At 38.5% G+C, this 16,246-nt stretch overlaps 1 protein-coding gene across 3 annotated transcripts in view; it reads left to right on the top strand.

Annotated features, from left to right (window-relative positions):
• The first annotated feature begins 8,311 nt into the window (after positions 1 to 8,311).
• LOC144031002 (ephrin type-A receptor 6-like) overlaps positions 8,312 to 16,246 on the top strand; it is a 187,172-nt gene continuing 179,237 nt past the window's right edge. For 2 of the 3 annotated variants that reach the window (XM_077537681.1, XM_077537680.1), the window contains exon 1: positions 11,067 to 11,098. In XM_077537681.1, coding sequence (XP_077393807.1) covers positions 11,082 to 11,098 — 17 coding nt within the window. In that variant the 5' untranslated portion in view covers positions 11,067 to 11,081. Of the gene's footprint in view, positions 8,466 to 11,066; positions 11,099 to 16,246 lie in introns of those variants that run through there. The other variant, XM_077537683.1, reaches the window with a different exon arrangement.

The raw sequence follows: 16,246 nt of genomic DNA, 5'->3' as shown, positions 1-16,246 counted from the left end.
TGAGTTGATAAAATCAAATCACTCATTTTGGCGGCACGGTGGATGACTTATTAGCACGTCCACCTCCCAGTACTGAGAACTCGGGTTCGAGTCCATGCTCTGGCCTTCCTGGGTGGAGTTTGCATGTTTTCCTTGTGCCTGCGTGGGTCTTCTCCGGGTACTCCGGTCTCCTCCCACATTCCAAAGACATGCATGGCAGGTTAATTGGGCGCTCCGAATTGTCCCTAGGTGTGCTTGTGGGTGTGGATGGTTGTTCGTCTCTGTGTGCCCTGTGATTGGCTGGTAATCAGTTCCGGGTGTACCCCGCCTCCTGCCGAAAGCCAGCTAAGATAGGCTCCAGCACCCCCCGCGACCCTTATGAGGAATAAGCGGTCAAGAAAATGGATGGAAATCACTCATTCCAAATATGGTGCATTTGTATTCTTGCATAGAGTAAGCTAATTTATTTACTATTTCTACTATTTAATAAAGCCGACTTGAATCAAAAACACAACAGGCAAACATTAAGTGTGTGATTACAGTTGACATTCACCCCTGAGATTCTGGCAGGTAAACAGCTCTTTGCCATCCGTGGAAAAATTTGTTAATTCAGCTCTCTTGCTTGGGGGACGCCTTGGGTTGTTTTCTGGTTTGTGGCACTAAATGAAAAGTAATTAGGCTTGGGCAAATCAGAGGTGTTCAAAACAAGCACAATCGCAGCAAATGCAGATGACCATTTCAGCAAAAACAGCAAAAGAGTGAGTACTATTTTGGGGGAGTTACGATTTATAAATCATACGCTGACTAAGAAAGAGAAGAAACATTTAATCTTGGGTGCATGTTGTGTACTGTAATTGCAGGTTGATTTTTTTTTTAAGGATTCATACACGTTTTTATTTTATCAAGACATTTTACGCAATGCCGTTTTGTCTATATGGGATTTTTTTTCATTATGACTGTGCCAATATGCTCAAACTCAACAAGGTTCGTAAAGGGCATGGTTGGGTGAATTTGATGTCAAACACGTTGAAATCCCTAACCTCCTCCCCATTAAACACCTATGGGATGAACTCGGAGATTATATGAAACTCTGACCTCACAAGTCACAAATGTTGATAAATGGACTAAAAGAAAAAAAAAAAATCCCCAGACACTTCGTAGGATCTTGTAAAAAGACTTCTCGGTAGAGGAGACACCGTTCCGTGCAATAATATTCCACTTTTTCCATACATTCTGGCTGGCGTCCAATCTCTTCCAGCCACAATTTACAGCTGATCTTCATGAAACGGCCACAGATTTTTCTTTCATGTCAAAGCAAGCGCTCTGTGGGTTATCTAAATAAAGAATCTTGAGGTTACTGAGGTTCGTGTATTGGTGCGCAATATTTTGTGCTGACAAATCAATTTCCTACACCGACAATTTATTTCAAATCAGCTCAGCACAACCAAACATTTTAAAGCTATTTATGTATTTATTTATTTATTTATTAGGTTATGCTGCTCATTCAAAAATACATTATATTCTTTATTCTACCAAATCCAAATTGAAGGAACATTCCATTCCATAAGAAAATTAAACAAACAAAAAAAAAAAACAGCTTGAGATTGAGTTGAGATGTCGAGAAGATGTTAGTGAAAAAATGCGAACATCCAAAAATAAAAAGCACAAACACAGCTGTGATAATCAAATACGCGCGTGAGTGTCTGTCCGGGAAGTAACGGCCAATGAATTGAAAGAGTGTCAGTTCAGCTGTAGTAGCAGCAGATGGGGATGAAAAAGCAGTGATAACACAGCTGGCCCTGTACTGCAGCGCTCATTGATCACCAGAAAGTGTGCTGTAATTTGTCCTGCAAGAGTCCTCTCTCTATCATCCTACCTTGGGTTTAAAGATAGAAAAAAATATCTCCTGATTAACATGTCAGCACTGGGTAATTACCGCCGTACTGGCTCTTGCTACAGCTGAGGCTTCGTTCGAACCATAAAGACTATAAATATGTTTGTGTTTAATTGTATTTCAAATAAACGTCCTAAATTGGTTATTTCTTTTTGGTCACGCCGCTTAATAATTAAAAAAAAATGGGCATCATCGGACAAACTTATCTATTAACTCATTTGCTCCCAAAGACGTATTTATACGTTTTCTATGTTGTTGTTTTTTTTATGCTAGAGCATACAGAAGGCTTTGACGCAGCCTCGGAACTGAAGAAAACGCTTGAAGCAATGGTAGTGATTAAAAAAAAACAGCCAGCAGGTGGCAGAAGAGTATAAGAGATCAAACAGAGCCATGTTGCAAAAAACTTTTCCCCACTGTTTTAAACAGATTTGGGATGAAACTTAGCTATATTCTAATGCTAATTGCTGCAAAACGGAAACAGATAGAAATATACTTTTTTTTTTTTTTTCCTGATGAAAGAAGAGATGCTAATTTTTCCTTTGGTAGATTCAATGATTTATAGCATTAGAATACAATACTCTGTGGGCCTTGCAAAAGCAGTCAAAATCCAGTAAAGGGGTTGCTTCAGTGAAAATGGTGAATGAGTTAATAACAGACATACAGTACACATTTTGAACATGTTCAAAATGTATCTGTGGCAGATAAACAACAAGTTGAGTCAACTGACAGGAAAATTAAATTTATCTCAGGCAGAACATGACATGGACAATGTTGTGAAATTTTAGTCAATAAACCAGGACAGAAAAATATCCTGTCACAACATTATCATAGCACTCATTTTACAAGTATCACCTCAGTCGGACTGATTAGAAATTATATTCAAGTACCTCAATTCAAGTTTGACATTCAGAATACTTCAACCGGTTTTCGTGTACTTAACCGCTCTTCTATATCCGCGTCATGAAAATCACCGCGCGTGGAATTTTTTTGCAGATGGGTTATTTAGGACATTTTTACACTGAAATGCTTCTGACCTAATGGCTCAGTTGTTGGTAATGCTGTTTCCCAGCAAGAAGTTTCTCGAATCACTCCCACAGCTGCTCCATTTGGAACACGCATATCTCTCCCACCCCTAACCCCCCACCGTGTCGCTGTATATTTGTTCTCACAGTCCGAGGGCACGCTGCTTGGGTTAATTAGATATTCTCCACAGGAGGGAATGTAATTGTGAATCATTTGTATTAGAAATGTCATAAACTAGCAACCTGTATCCTCGAAATTCTGCCGTTGCATCCACCGAGTGTGAACGTGGTTAGATAAATGAGGCCTGCTTACAAATTGACATGATCTATGATTGCGTGAAAAGCACAAATGGGCTGAAATATTATCTCCACTTTGAAGCGGGGGTAGGAGGGGAAATTCCACTTATTGTTCTGGAATCAGCACGGTGACAGATGGTGTGGTAAATGTGTGAATGCGTGATCAGGTATGCATGTGGGACAATGGATGTGAACATGTCACATCTTACAATGCTTTTGTTTTCGTTCACACTCTTTTGAAGTGCCAGTTTTTGACAACATGAATTATGTTTCTGTCCTAATCCAGATATGATATTCATCTGCACTAGTTTTCTGAAACTGTCTTCAAGAATGATGGCAATGTGCATAAATACAGAACGGTATATTCCATATGCATATTCCCCTTCTTTGTATATGCACAATGGTCAGCTGTCTGTGTCTGAAAACAAAATCCTGCCAAACAGCAAAATCTGCTCTGCCAGATTTTTTTTTTCTTTTTTTGCTTCCTTGCTCTGCAGATTCCTTGCAAATTATTCCACAATCCACATCTGGACAATCTGCATATATCCAAAGATTAAATCTGTGTTTTTCATGACTCTTTCATAGTAGTATATGCATTCTATGCATAGGGTTTGACCTCTGCTTTTTACACGTTATAGTAGTGAACACACGATTGTTGACACAGTGGAGGGGTGAGCAGCATGTGGAGAAATCAATAGTGAGTCCTGAAATTGTCGGTCAGGGAAACATTTAACACATCACACATCCATCGTGCATGGGTCAGGAAAACATGTTATAGTTTGAAAATTACTGTCACGACTTGGGTCATGTAAGGGTTATGTTTACTGTCATGACTAGGGTAATGCAAGGGTTATGCTTACTGTCACGACTAGGGTCATGTAAGAGTTATGTTTACTGTTATGACTAGGGTCATGCAAGGGTTATGCTTCCTGTCATGACTAGGGTCAATGTAAGGTTTATGTTATGATTACTGTCGTGACTAGGGTCATGCAAGGTTTATGTTTACTGTCATGACTCGGGTCATGCAGAGGTTATGTTTACTGTCATGACTAGAGTCATGTAAGGGTTATTTTATGCTTACTGCCATGACTAGGGTCATGCAAGGGTTATGTTTACTGTCGTGACTAGGGTCATGCAAGGGCTATGTTTACTGTCCAGACTAAGGTCATGTCAGGGTTATGTTTACTGTCATGACTAGGGTCATACAAGGGTTATGTTTGGGTCATGACCGTGAGGACAAGTGTCTGTTTTGAACTGATGTAATCTAGTTTCAACTGGTAAGACGCTATGTGATGTCAGGAGTTTTTAATCTATTTATCTGGTCAACAGCCAATCAGATAATTCCACGTCAGTCCTGTTACCCACATGTCTATGCACAACCAATCAGATCGATTCGCTGTCTATATATGCCAGGTCTGAGAAGGGTGTGTTTTTGTCAGATTACTACCTCTGTTCCTCTGGGCAACTCTTGTTGTTTCTCATCTAGTCAAGTTTGTTCCACGCCTCTCGATGTCAATAAGTTAGTCTTATTCGTGTCTGCGTTTTTCGGATCCAACTCCAGCACATAACAATTACTTAATTTCGAAATGACACATTTTGAGTGTTTTCTTAAAAACTCAAACATATCCAGAAATCTAAGAGATTCCTTTATAGCAGCGAGAGCTTTTTTCACTTGAGCTTGAGCCTCTTCCAATTTACTTTGGACAACAGGCCAAAACACACGGCACTACAAGATTTTCCTCCTCAAAAACTAACATTAAAAGTAAGTGCATGTTTAAAGCAAATAAATAAATCAATGTGCGTCATCATTCACCGCCATTTGCGGCCTATTGATTGCAGAAGGTCACTATTTTACCGTAGTTCCGCATGAGGAAAGCTATTGACTGCGTTGGAGCTGCTGTGTGTTGCGGCATTAAAGAGAAGCGATGAGTGTGTCTGTCTCGTTATGATGGATGTTTGCGGGCTGCGGAGGAGCTAATTGGACCTTGATGAGACTGGTGTTGCAGAGAGAAAATTTACCAGGCTAAATTAGCACATTAGCAGGGTTAATCAACGCCAGAATGGAGGTGTGCTCGTTCCCGTCTGCATGTTCGATCTCTTTCCGTTGTTATTGTCTGTCTTTAACCACATTGTTTCAGTTTATTGGGAACCCCTGTGGAATTTCATACGACAGGAGGAGTGATGTGTAATGAGAATTCTGCATTTACAAATTCACTGATGAGTGACACTGTTAAAGACAAATGTAGAAATGCAGAAGAAAAAAATGTTTAGCCTTTAATAATAAACATATTGGTAAATTAGACGGTGTCAATAATGAAAAAAAAAAAAATCTTTATATTGGATATAATTAAATTATGTAGCTGCACCTCATATTGCGCCATGAGTTTATACCTGCCAATTACGAACTGCCTTGTATGTTTATGCCCGGGTCCAGATGTCGAAGTTTGTAGCTAATTTTGCTGGTTTGCTTAATAAAACCGTATGCAAATAAGCAGCTGGTCCAGATTACGTATTTTACAACATAAATCAATTTAGTGTGGTGAATCATTTATTTTTGCAATGAATATTACACGGACCTTTGTCATAGTAAATCACGAGGGTGTAGTTCATATATTTTACATACACTTAGTGAAATAATACGGGTAATGAAAACCAAAAGGGCTCGGTAAAATAGAAAGTGGCAGATTTTGCAGTTGGTTGATGAAAGAAATGTGTCCTTGCTTTTCACCATTGTCTATACTGAGCCCCCCCCCCCAAAATACTGTCGCAGTATTCTGATTTCAACTCTGTGTGAACCCTGCATTGAAATTCTTTTGAAATCCTCTGGAGTCCTGTCATACAATTTTAAATACGCCTATAGTATAGTCGCCAACTTTCATGTCGATTTGCATATTCGCTTTTCCCGCACACCGTGGCTCATTTCAAAAGTAGATTTTGCTGAATTGTTATATTCTTGTCACATTCTTTCAGTGACTTTAACTATTTTCATATTTGTCGTGTACCCGTATGCATTAGAACCAAAAAGGTAGGCGCACATTTTTACGCTTTAAAATCAGCATCAACATGTTCAGCCCATGTTGTGGATATTCATATTTTTATGTTGTTATTCTTATGTGCTGATAATGTTCCCTATTTTGTTGTAAAATTGATAAAGTGTGTGCCCATTTTGGGACCATGAAGACATACTTTGTTAAGACGTTTACATTATAATATGTTGGGTGGTAAATGTTGTCTGGGGTATAAAACCTGACATTTTCACCATCAATTTGAGAATGATCAGTTAAGAGCTGGCAGATGTTTTGCTTGAATGCATCAATTTGCGATACCTTGATATGCAAATTTCAAAAGAAGTGGAAGCACGCCCCTGGACTCTGCTAGCTTTCCATAATCCTCAACTTTGTACTTCAGACTCTTTTTCGACTGTTTTATTCCCAGATGTGGATCAATTAGCTACATCAAAAAGGCCTTCATCATTCTGAGGAACCACCATTTGGCCTTTGGGACTAACCTTAGAATTAAGGTTGACCACGGATACGACATTTCTAAAAAGACATCGGTGAAAATCTGAGATGAATAAGGAAACTCCTCTGAGGCATTTCACTATTTTTTAAGCTATAGAATAGCGTGTGTTTGAAAGTTTTTAGTACAAGGTGTCCCTTATTTTAATTAAGCATGCTGATATTATGTGAACACTATTTTATTATCATTTATTTGTAATTGTAATTTACTATTTTTAAAGATTTTTTTTTTAGTTCATCCAAAAACAACCGATCAAAATATGTCTGTGGCCCAAGCAAATATTTGTTCCCAAATATTGGATCAGAAAGAGAGAATAATTGGTCAGATATGATATTGACACACATGTTGCAATTTTTGTGCTGTGTTGTAATGTACTAACCTCCACTAATTTTAGTGTTAAACACTTAACACATTCATTGCCAGACCAGCAAAAAAAAAAATACATCATTTGACGTCTTTTTCCGTCAATGGCAGTGAATGAGTTAAAGACCCTGGATTGGCTGGCAACCAGTTCAGGGTGTACCCCAACTGCTGACCGAAGCCAGCTGGGATAGGCTCCAGCACCCCCGCGACCCTAGTGAGGAAAAGCGGTTAAGAAAATGGATGGCTGGATGGATGGATAACACTTAAAGAGTAACTTTTAACATTGTGTCCGATCAACTCTCCCTCAAAGATGCTTTGACACTGCATTGAGTTATAGAAGATTAGCAATATGGACTAAAATAATAAATGTGTTAATTTAACACACTGCTGTATAGATGATTTAACTGTTGCAGTGGAGCGTCTTCATGTAATTCCTCCTTTGGCATTTCAACTCCGGAACAGCTTTTCCCCACATTCACACACACACAATTAACTCATTTACTCCCAATAACGTATAAATAAGTTTTTTTTATGCTCTTAGTGTCCCAAAGACGTATTTATACGTTTTTTTTGTTTTTGTTTTTTTTGTTTTTTTATGCTAGAGCATAAAGAACGCTTTGATGCAGCCTCTCAACTGCAAAGAACGGTTGCAGAAATGGTAGTTATTACACAAACGGCCAGCAGATGGCAGCAGAGAAAAGGAGATAAACCAGGGCCATGTTGAAAAAAAGCTCAATTACTTACAATTTTAAATAGATTTGCGAAAACTGATGAAACTTAGCTCTCTTCTAATGCTAATTGCTGCAAAACGGAAACAGATAGAAACATACTTTTTTTTTCCTGATGAAAGAAGAGACTTTAATCTTTCTTTTGATAGGTTCCATGCTTTTATAGCAATAGAACACAATATTCTGTGGGCCTTGCAAAATCAGTCAAAATCCAGTAAAACAGCCGGGAGCGAATGGGATTGCTTCTGTGAAAATGGCTGGGAGTGAATGAGTTAAGTGATTTGAAATTACTATTTTTTTTTCATGTTTAATAAATATTAAAAAGTAAGACAAACAAAACTTTAAATATTTTAATAAATGCAACTTGATTGATCTTGTAATGCACTGCATGTGTTGCAGCCGGGCCTGTGACAACCAAGTACTCGGTTGTGATTGGCTGCCACCGTACTGACTTTCTTTAGGGTTGACCCTTGTATGAACCAGCTGCTTTTCATTTGCATAATACGGATGACAGCCCATCAGTGCACCAGCTTCGTAAGCTCCCTATTTCCATCCTACATTGTCTCCCACGTGCAGTCTTTGCCGCCGTCTGCCTGCTGCCCCCGATTGTCTCACACTATACCGAAGGGCGGTATAATGGCTGCGGTGGTTGGCCTCATCAAGGTAGGAGGTATTCAATTGTGGTTTTAAGTTGGAGCATTGAGGAGTAATATTGGAAGTCTAGCAAATAGTTAAATTTGAGACAACAAATCTAATTATTTGCTGACGAAGTAGGCTCAAATTCAAGAGTTTTTGAGTTTATTGTGCTCACACAAACATTTTCAGATTAATTGTAGCCATTTAAAATGCTGCAAGGTCAATTGCAAAGTGTTTTCAGACAAATGCTTTGATTTTGTACGAATGGAAATGAACAGGGAGTTACTGTAAGTGATGCGGCAAACAACCAAGATTAATTTCACCCTGTACTGCATATTGTGCCAACACCTACAGCTGCATTTTGTTGTTGTTGTTAGAGTGGCCTTTAAAATGGAGGACAGGATGAGGGAAGAAAATACTTTTTTTCTCTCTCTCTCTCTTCATCTGTATTAAGTGACAACGGTAACTCAACTCAACTCAACTCAAGTTTATTTATATAGCGCTTTCAAACAGCCTGAGCTGTCACAAAGCACTTTACAGAAACACAGTTAGTTTTCATTTTTAAAAAATAACATTTTCATTTTGATTTTATTTCATTAATGAAACTGTTTTTTGAATGTTAGTTTTTTTTTTTTGTTTTTTTTTTTTGTTTTTTTTTTTTTTAGCTAAAGACATTTTTGCTGTAATTATAGTTAGATTTGTAAACGTAAAATTTTAGAGGGGCAGGTTGGAACACTGCACATTATCGTCTGCAATCATTTTGTGTGTACGTACATTTTAATCATGAATGTTGTAACAAAAGAATTTAAAAGTGATGCGCGAGCATGCACAACTGGCTTCAAATTGGTTGGCCTAAAGATCAAGTGGATCACAGCTGAAGGTCATTGTGAAGCTTTCCCTGGTTCGTCGTGCTGAATTCTATGCATTTTACAAAAATAGTGACAAAATAAAACTAATCTTCCACCAATGCGATACTGACTGACTGAAGTTTCCTGACGACCTATTTCTCTCGCACCCTTTCTCTTCAAGCGCCCTTTTTACTCATTCTTCCATTCTTTGCGTCAAATCAAATTGATTTTAAACTCTCCTGAGCATTCAAGTTGATTGACAAGTGGGAATTAGGCACGTGTAAACACTTCACGCATCCATTTGCATCCCATCATCCCGGGCGCCACGATCTCAAACACCCTCCAACCACATTGGCACATCATCTTTTTTTTTTTTCTGCTGTTTTCAACATTTTTCGAAAGAGAGGAGGGCAGAGGAAGAAATACAAAGGGAGATCGAGCGCTTCATTGTAAATAGGTGTTTTGACTTATTTCAAAATTATGGCATTTTGAAGTTGAAATAATAAGAACACTGGCACAGAAAATAGTGTGAACTGTAGCTCCAGTGCAGTGACCACTAGCAGTAAGCAAATACAGTGCAGACAATTTTTAACTTCATCAGCTAGCTGTCAAAATAAATAGGAAAGTTAAGTCTGATTGTTTCCGAGGCTAACTGTGGATTGAGTCTGTTGATTTGCATTCCATTGCAATAAATTGCATTTAATAAATGAAAGTAAGAGTAGAATATATTTTAGAACTCATTATTTTGTCAGCTTGTTATCGTCATTGCTTACTCATGCATAGGCCAGTAAAATGTTGTGGAAATGAGTAGGGAATGTGCAGTGATGAAATTAAAGCGATGTCCATTAAGATTCTGTATATGCACAAATTAGTGACTATGTCTCACAGCATAAATTAACTCGCAGATCTTTTGTAAAAGAAAATGGAAATGTCCACTTGAATGGTTTTAGTGATTGTCGCGGCGTCTTGTTTTGCCTTATTGCGTCAATGTGTAAATCATCCACATTTTTGCTCGGATACATTCTTTAATTTGCCTCATGATATTAATAACGTTTATCCCGACTGTAACTATGACCAACTGTTTCAGCGTCCGGAGTGCTGCAAGTCTGAGCACGTTCTAATGACTGACAACCGAGCAGCAGCTAATGCAAATTAGACAGTTGTACTAGAGATGAACCCATGCATCTGTCCTGGTGAATTTACGGCCGCGCTACTCAAAGTATTCATTTCCAAATGCCCTTCTGAGTGTAATCGTGTATGTCTGAGGTTTTAAGTAAATGAACACTTTAGTTCACTTTGTTTTAATGAACTAAGTGTCAACTACCCACTATTAGGAACATAATGATTTTATTTTTTATTTTTTTTTAACAATAACTGACAATAAAATACTATTGTCGCTGAAGTCTGATTTAATGCATGCAAATCGTAAGCTGGGGTCCACTGATAAACATTTGAAGTGTTTTTACAAGTTACACAGGTAGTTTTACCTCTGGCACAGGATTTCAGAGTTAGTGGGCTGCTCACAAATGTGTTTCCCGAGGCAGACTTGATGACTTGCTCTCGGGAACCTCCTCAAGGCTTAGGAAGTATACTGATGCTGTGAAAACCTGGACCAACCTGCAAGGCAAAAGCTGCCTGAGGATGGTGAATGCTGCACAATCATCAGTATTGATTTTCAGTTTCATCTATGTGGACAAAAGAAACTTCAGGTTGTATTTGGGGGGATGCTAGCCTGCTTCCTGACTGCATACTACCAAATGCCATATTTCTGAGCTGAAGGCCTTTCTTACCTTGCATGCCTTCGTTTGTATGGTATGTATATTTCCACCCTTGCTACGTCCCCGCTATTTGCCAAACTGCCAGAAAACTAATTCATTCATAGTACCTTCTGATGTTTGCTTGCATGACACGGCTCTAATAATGTATAAAAGAAACATTTATATGCTGGCTGTAGTAATATAAAATACTGTTACAGCATTTCTTATTTGCCTGCCATGTAATGAACAGTAGACTTAAGCTAGCATGCTAACTTTCGCGAGCTGACATGCTAAATGCTAGCTTAAAGGATAATCGCTAGCTCAATGCTAACTGCAACTTGCTAGTTATCTTACACGCCACCTAACCAGCTGCCCTTGAACATCACTGAGCTGAAAGCACTTTTTCCACCCCGGTACAGTATACAACAACAAAGATGTACGTTACATCAAATTTTCCCCTTTTGGTGAAACAATTTGATAAATTAAAATAACGTCTATAATATTGCAGGTGCTTGTGTAGACTATGCTTCTTTTGCCCTGGACATATGCTACAATACTTTACAAGTATTTGTTTTTGTTGAAATTCCACGGATACTTTCCAGCTCTAATCCCACATTGAACAACAAGCATCATTGCATCTGCACTTATGAGCCACTTACCGAAAATAACTATCAGCTCTAACAAGGATGATTGCAGCCAAAAAGTAGCCCCTTGTGTATCGTCTGCAATGTAAAGCTGCCATCTTATTGTCAACAGATGGCACACAATGCTCAGTATGACTGAATAGCAATCGCGCTACCCCATCTGTTTTCTCCTGCTTATATTATTTTTGATGACACGCGCTCAGTTTTTGTGAGATGTCCCGACATCCATTTTGTTGCAAATACACGACAAGGTATTTTCAGTCGCCATTTGTCATTTTTTTTCATCAGGTATGCACAGGTTAGATGCAAATAATAATCAGTGCTGCATGGAGATTCTTTGCTGATATGGTTATGTTGCTTGATGGCCTCCAAATGTGACTTGTGAACTTCTATAAAGGGAGAGGTTGGATATAAACTTGCAATAGAATCGCTTTTTTTCTGTAAAACTTTTAAAAAAAATCAATTTTCTATGTGTACTTAGTACAAAAACGCAAGTAATAAAGTATATCCTTTGACTTTTGGATTTTGAGCTGTGTACACCTCAAGGTCAAGGTAAAATATGATCTTTAAAAAATTTAAAAAAAAAAGTTCAGCACATCTGTAACTCTCAGCTTAATTCAGTTATTTATTTATTTATTTATTTCCAAGTGGTGCCATTTAGTTTTGGCCTATTTGGCCTAAAAATTAGTTGAGAAAAAAATCACAAATAATAAACGGATGCAAAGATGAACCAAAAACTATTGCATCACCTGTTGCACCGTTGATTTAATCTCAGTAGGGCAGTGGATGGCTTGGCCAGATGTGTTGAGAAATGTAGCTCTGGTTGTGTTTATTGGTTTGACTATATGGTCATATAGGCAATTCTAGTTCATGTAAAGTCAATGGGCAGGTAGCTAAACCTGCAATTGAAGCAGCCGGATGTGAAAGCAACGCCACAATGCGGAATACATTAACATGAAATTATGTTCATATCCATGCACAAACCAAAGACCACCTATCTCATCCATAAATGCACAACGGACATAAATGGAGCTGTTTCAGGGGAAGTGTCCCCACCGAGTATTAATGAGGGTATCATAAACCCTGAGAAGCCTCCATCTTCCAGAGTCCAGGGTCAGCACAGCCAGTCTTAAAGTCATGAATTATACATCAGTCTATCTGTCTGGCAGGTATAAATATTTCTGTTCCATTCCGACTGAAGTATTGTGATACAAGGTCACAGTCCTTCCACAGAGTCCCAACACAGTTTGACATCGTTGGGAATGATGATTGACAGGGTAATGGGATACGAGGTGAAGTGCAGTAGGTTTCCTATTAGGCACGTAGAATGATGTCCGACTGCAGAGGAGGGATGGACACGGCGTGCGCATCAGTGTTTGTGTTTGGAGGTGGCTATTGTGAAATGAACTTACAACTGCTCTTCAGCATGACAGCCTTTTAACTCATTCACTGCCATTGACGGAACAAGACGTCAAATGATGCATTTTTTGCTGGTCTGGCAATGAATGTGTGAATAAATAACTTTAAAAAAAAATCATTTTTCTGTATGTGGCCCTCAGAGGAAAAAGTTTGGACACCCCTGCTGTACATTATAACAACAATTTATAATTACTTCATTGATTTTTACTATGTTTAACTCATTCATTGCCATTGATGGAAAAAGACGTCAAATGATGCATTTTTTTTGCTGGTCTGGCAATGAATGTGTTATTAGTTTGCATACAGCACAGGAATGACAAACGTACTAAATCTAACTTCCTCAACATTGAAACTCATATTCATATATGAATGTTTCCTCACTTGTTATTTTTTTTTTATTTTTTACATTTTAAACTTATTTTAGATGAAATGCAAGTATAAACACTGCTAGCAAGACATGAATAGAGTCTCACTTCACTAATCTCTTACCTAACCTCTCTCTCACAAAGCCACGCCCCTCACTAACATGCACTGTATGTAACAGACGACAATGTGGTGGATGGTGCTCTTCAAGTGCCCTCTTGCGTTTGTTTGGGTATTTGGTTAATCTCTTAGCGCCATGCTGAGCAATTTGGTGGCAGAAAGTAGAACAAACTTGACGCCTGCTGGAACCATGTCTAAATATTGGCGCAGGTAGTGAAATGTGATTTTAGTGAATTTGATTATGGTGCAGGCAGACAGATTCTGAGCTCCGCGGATATGTGTTGGTGTAAGTCATTCTATTTGATTACTTAATATAACCGTGTGCTGCATCAAACCCTCTGAATCATTGGAGAAATCAATTCTGCTGTCAGAGTTCTACTCGAAGTCAGTTTGACTGCTAAATGAAGGGTCATTAGCAGTTCAAAAATCATTAGCACCAGAGATGTCAAACCAAACAACATGAACTTAAAGTATAATCTAAAAACCTATGGCCGGTATACGCTGTTTTGTATAATGACTTTTTTCATTAATTGGTCTCCTCCCCTTATTCCCTTCACTTCAAACATTAGCAGCAATCTGACACCTTCCTAAGGTCTGAGAAGAGACCAAAGGCCTTTGTTTCAACCCATGAGGTCGAAAAGGGGTCAGGCCAAAAGAGGATCAAAGCGTCTGTTCCCAGGCACTGAAGGGGAACCGTTCCCTTTGATCGCCACCTTGGCGTTGACAGGATGGTGAACTGCTGCTTGCCGCTTCGACCACTGTTTACTTTGCCTCAAATGTACTACCGCGGAAGGTATTTTTATACATACCGTTGTTAGTGGATGAAATGTGCTGACAGAGATTTGGCATGTAACTATACTATTACCAATATGATTATTTGTGCTTCTTTCACACATTTTCTTAATTTCTCCCCCCAGGAGATACGATTTGTATATTTTCTAAGTCGTCATTAAATCTGTAAGGGGACACTTCATGTCTGCCTGATAGCTTCCGCTCAGTATACAGGTGAGGAATGGTGTCAGATGTATGTCGCATGATTACACAGTCACGGTCAGTGTCACATTCCATCATCTGTTTCTGATCTTGAGGTTGCAACCAGTCGTTGTGATATTACTCTTGAACTGTTAGCTCACAAAGTTTGCCTGCTAAACACAGTTGTCATATTTGAAGCTTGATTATTATTCCAAACTATTTCTTTACATCTAAAGAGAACACAGTGATTCGACTGATAAGGTTAACTCTAAAAGTGTTGAGATAGTCGGCATCTCCCTTTCAAAGCTCAAATATGTGAATCACACAATACGCCAATGTTTGTACGACCTGCACACTGCCATAAAATGACATCAGTCATTGACATTCAAGTCAATATGCAAGAGACAGACTGTCAGCGAGGCTCATTCCAGATGACAATCATGATTGTGTTACGATGTTACAGAGTGCCATCTAAATATAACACGAGTTATAATTGCTCCACTCTGGTTTCACGTCAGGATTCACATCAGTGGGCTACAATAATGTCGCAAAAAGGTACCGTAATTATGTTCCATATCCATATATACGGTGTTGCCTTGATCTACAAGCTTAATTTGTTCAGTGATCACACTCAAAACACTATTTGAAATTATGTTTCTCCATTGAAATAAATAGAAGTGCTATTAATCCGTTCCAACACTAGACCAAAAACAAAATTTTGCATGCGTTTTTAACAATATTGTACTTTAGCTTAGTAAAATGTTTACCGGTACTTTTTTGCTTGTTTTACATATACAATTGCATTTGCAATTGTAATTGTCTGAGTTTTACATTGAGTTTGACAGTAAACTTCAAATACGAGTGGCATTAAACAGCTTGAGGCCCTGGGGGTGATTTTCCCAAAGTGCCCAATCAACTACTGACGCACATCTTTGTGCATGTGCGTTTGTTTTTTGAGCACCTATCGCTAAAAGCTATGTGGCTACGCCACCATTTTTCCAGCATGTGTGCATTCACACCCAATTCACACATCAAGAACGGTTGTTTTGCTTGCACCAGCAAACTGTCACCATCAGAAAGTGTGACATTGTAGGTGAGGTGAAGCCACGGTCCCAAAGCATCTGGTGCAAGAGGAGGAGAAACCTTGTTAAATTACTTTTTGTCACGCAAGTCACCACTGCGTTTCTGTTCTTGTCTTGTTTACAGTTTGTATGTTGCCGCAAATTGCTATTGTTACGAAGCAGCTCCTGGAAGTACTTCATATGATCTGGAGTGTTTTTTTTTAATACTGTACCATTTTAAAAGTACATACAATAACATTCAATTTCTATCCACTAGGGGTGTCAAAATTAGTGTGTTCATTTTGAGTTATTTCCTTTAACGCCACTTAATATTTTTAAGCCTGTACTGGGGGAATTCCAGTCTCAATGCAGCAGACACGTCCACGGCCAAATTTGTCAGTAATACATTTAATAATGCATATATTTGTGGAGACTGGGGACTAGTTGTATTTTACAATTTTAAAAAGGTGCAGAATTTCACAAGTTACTTCATGTTAAAGATTCGATAGCTCTCAATATGAAAAGAAAAATGCACTTGGCTGTCAATAACATTTTACATAATGCAGGTATGACATCTAGTGGCAGAAAAATGACCAACACAAATCAATATCACACCAATTTTTA

This window comes from Festucalex cinctus, chromosome 11, assembly GCF_051991245.1.
Source record: "Festucalex cinctus isolate MCC-2025b chromosome 11, RoL_Fcin_1.0, whole genome shotgun sequence".
Lineage (NCBI taxonomy): Eukaryota > Metazoa > Chordata > Actinopteri > Syngnathiformes > Syngnathidae > Festucalex > Festucalex cinctus.
This window is presented reverse-complemented; position numbering and strand designations above follow the sequence as displayed.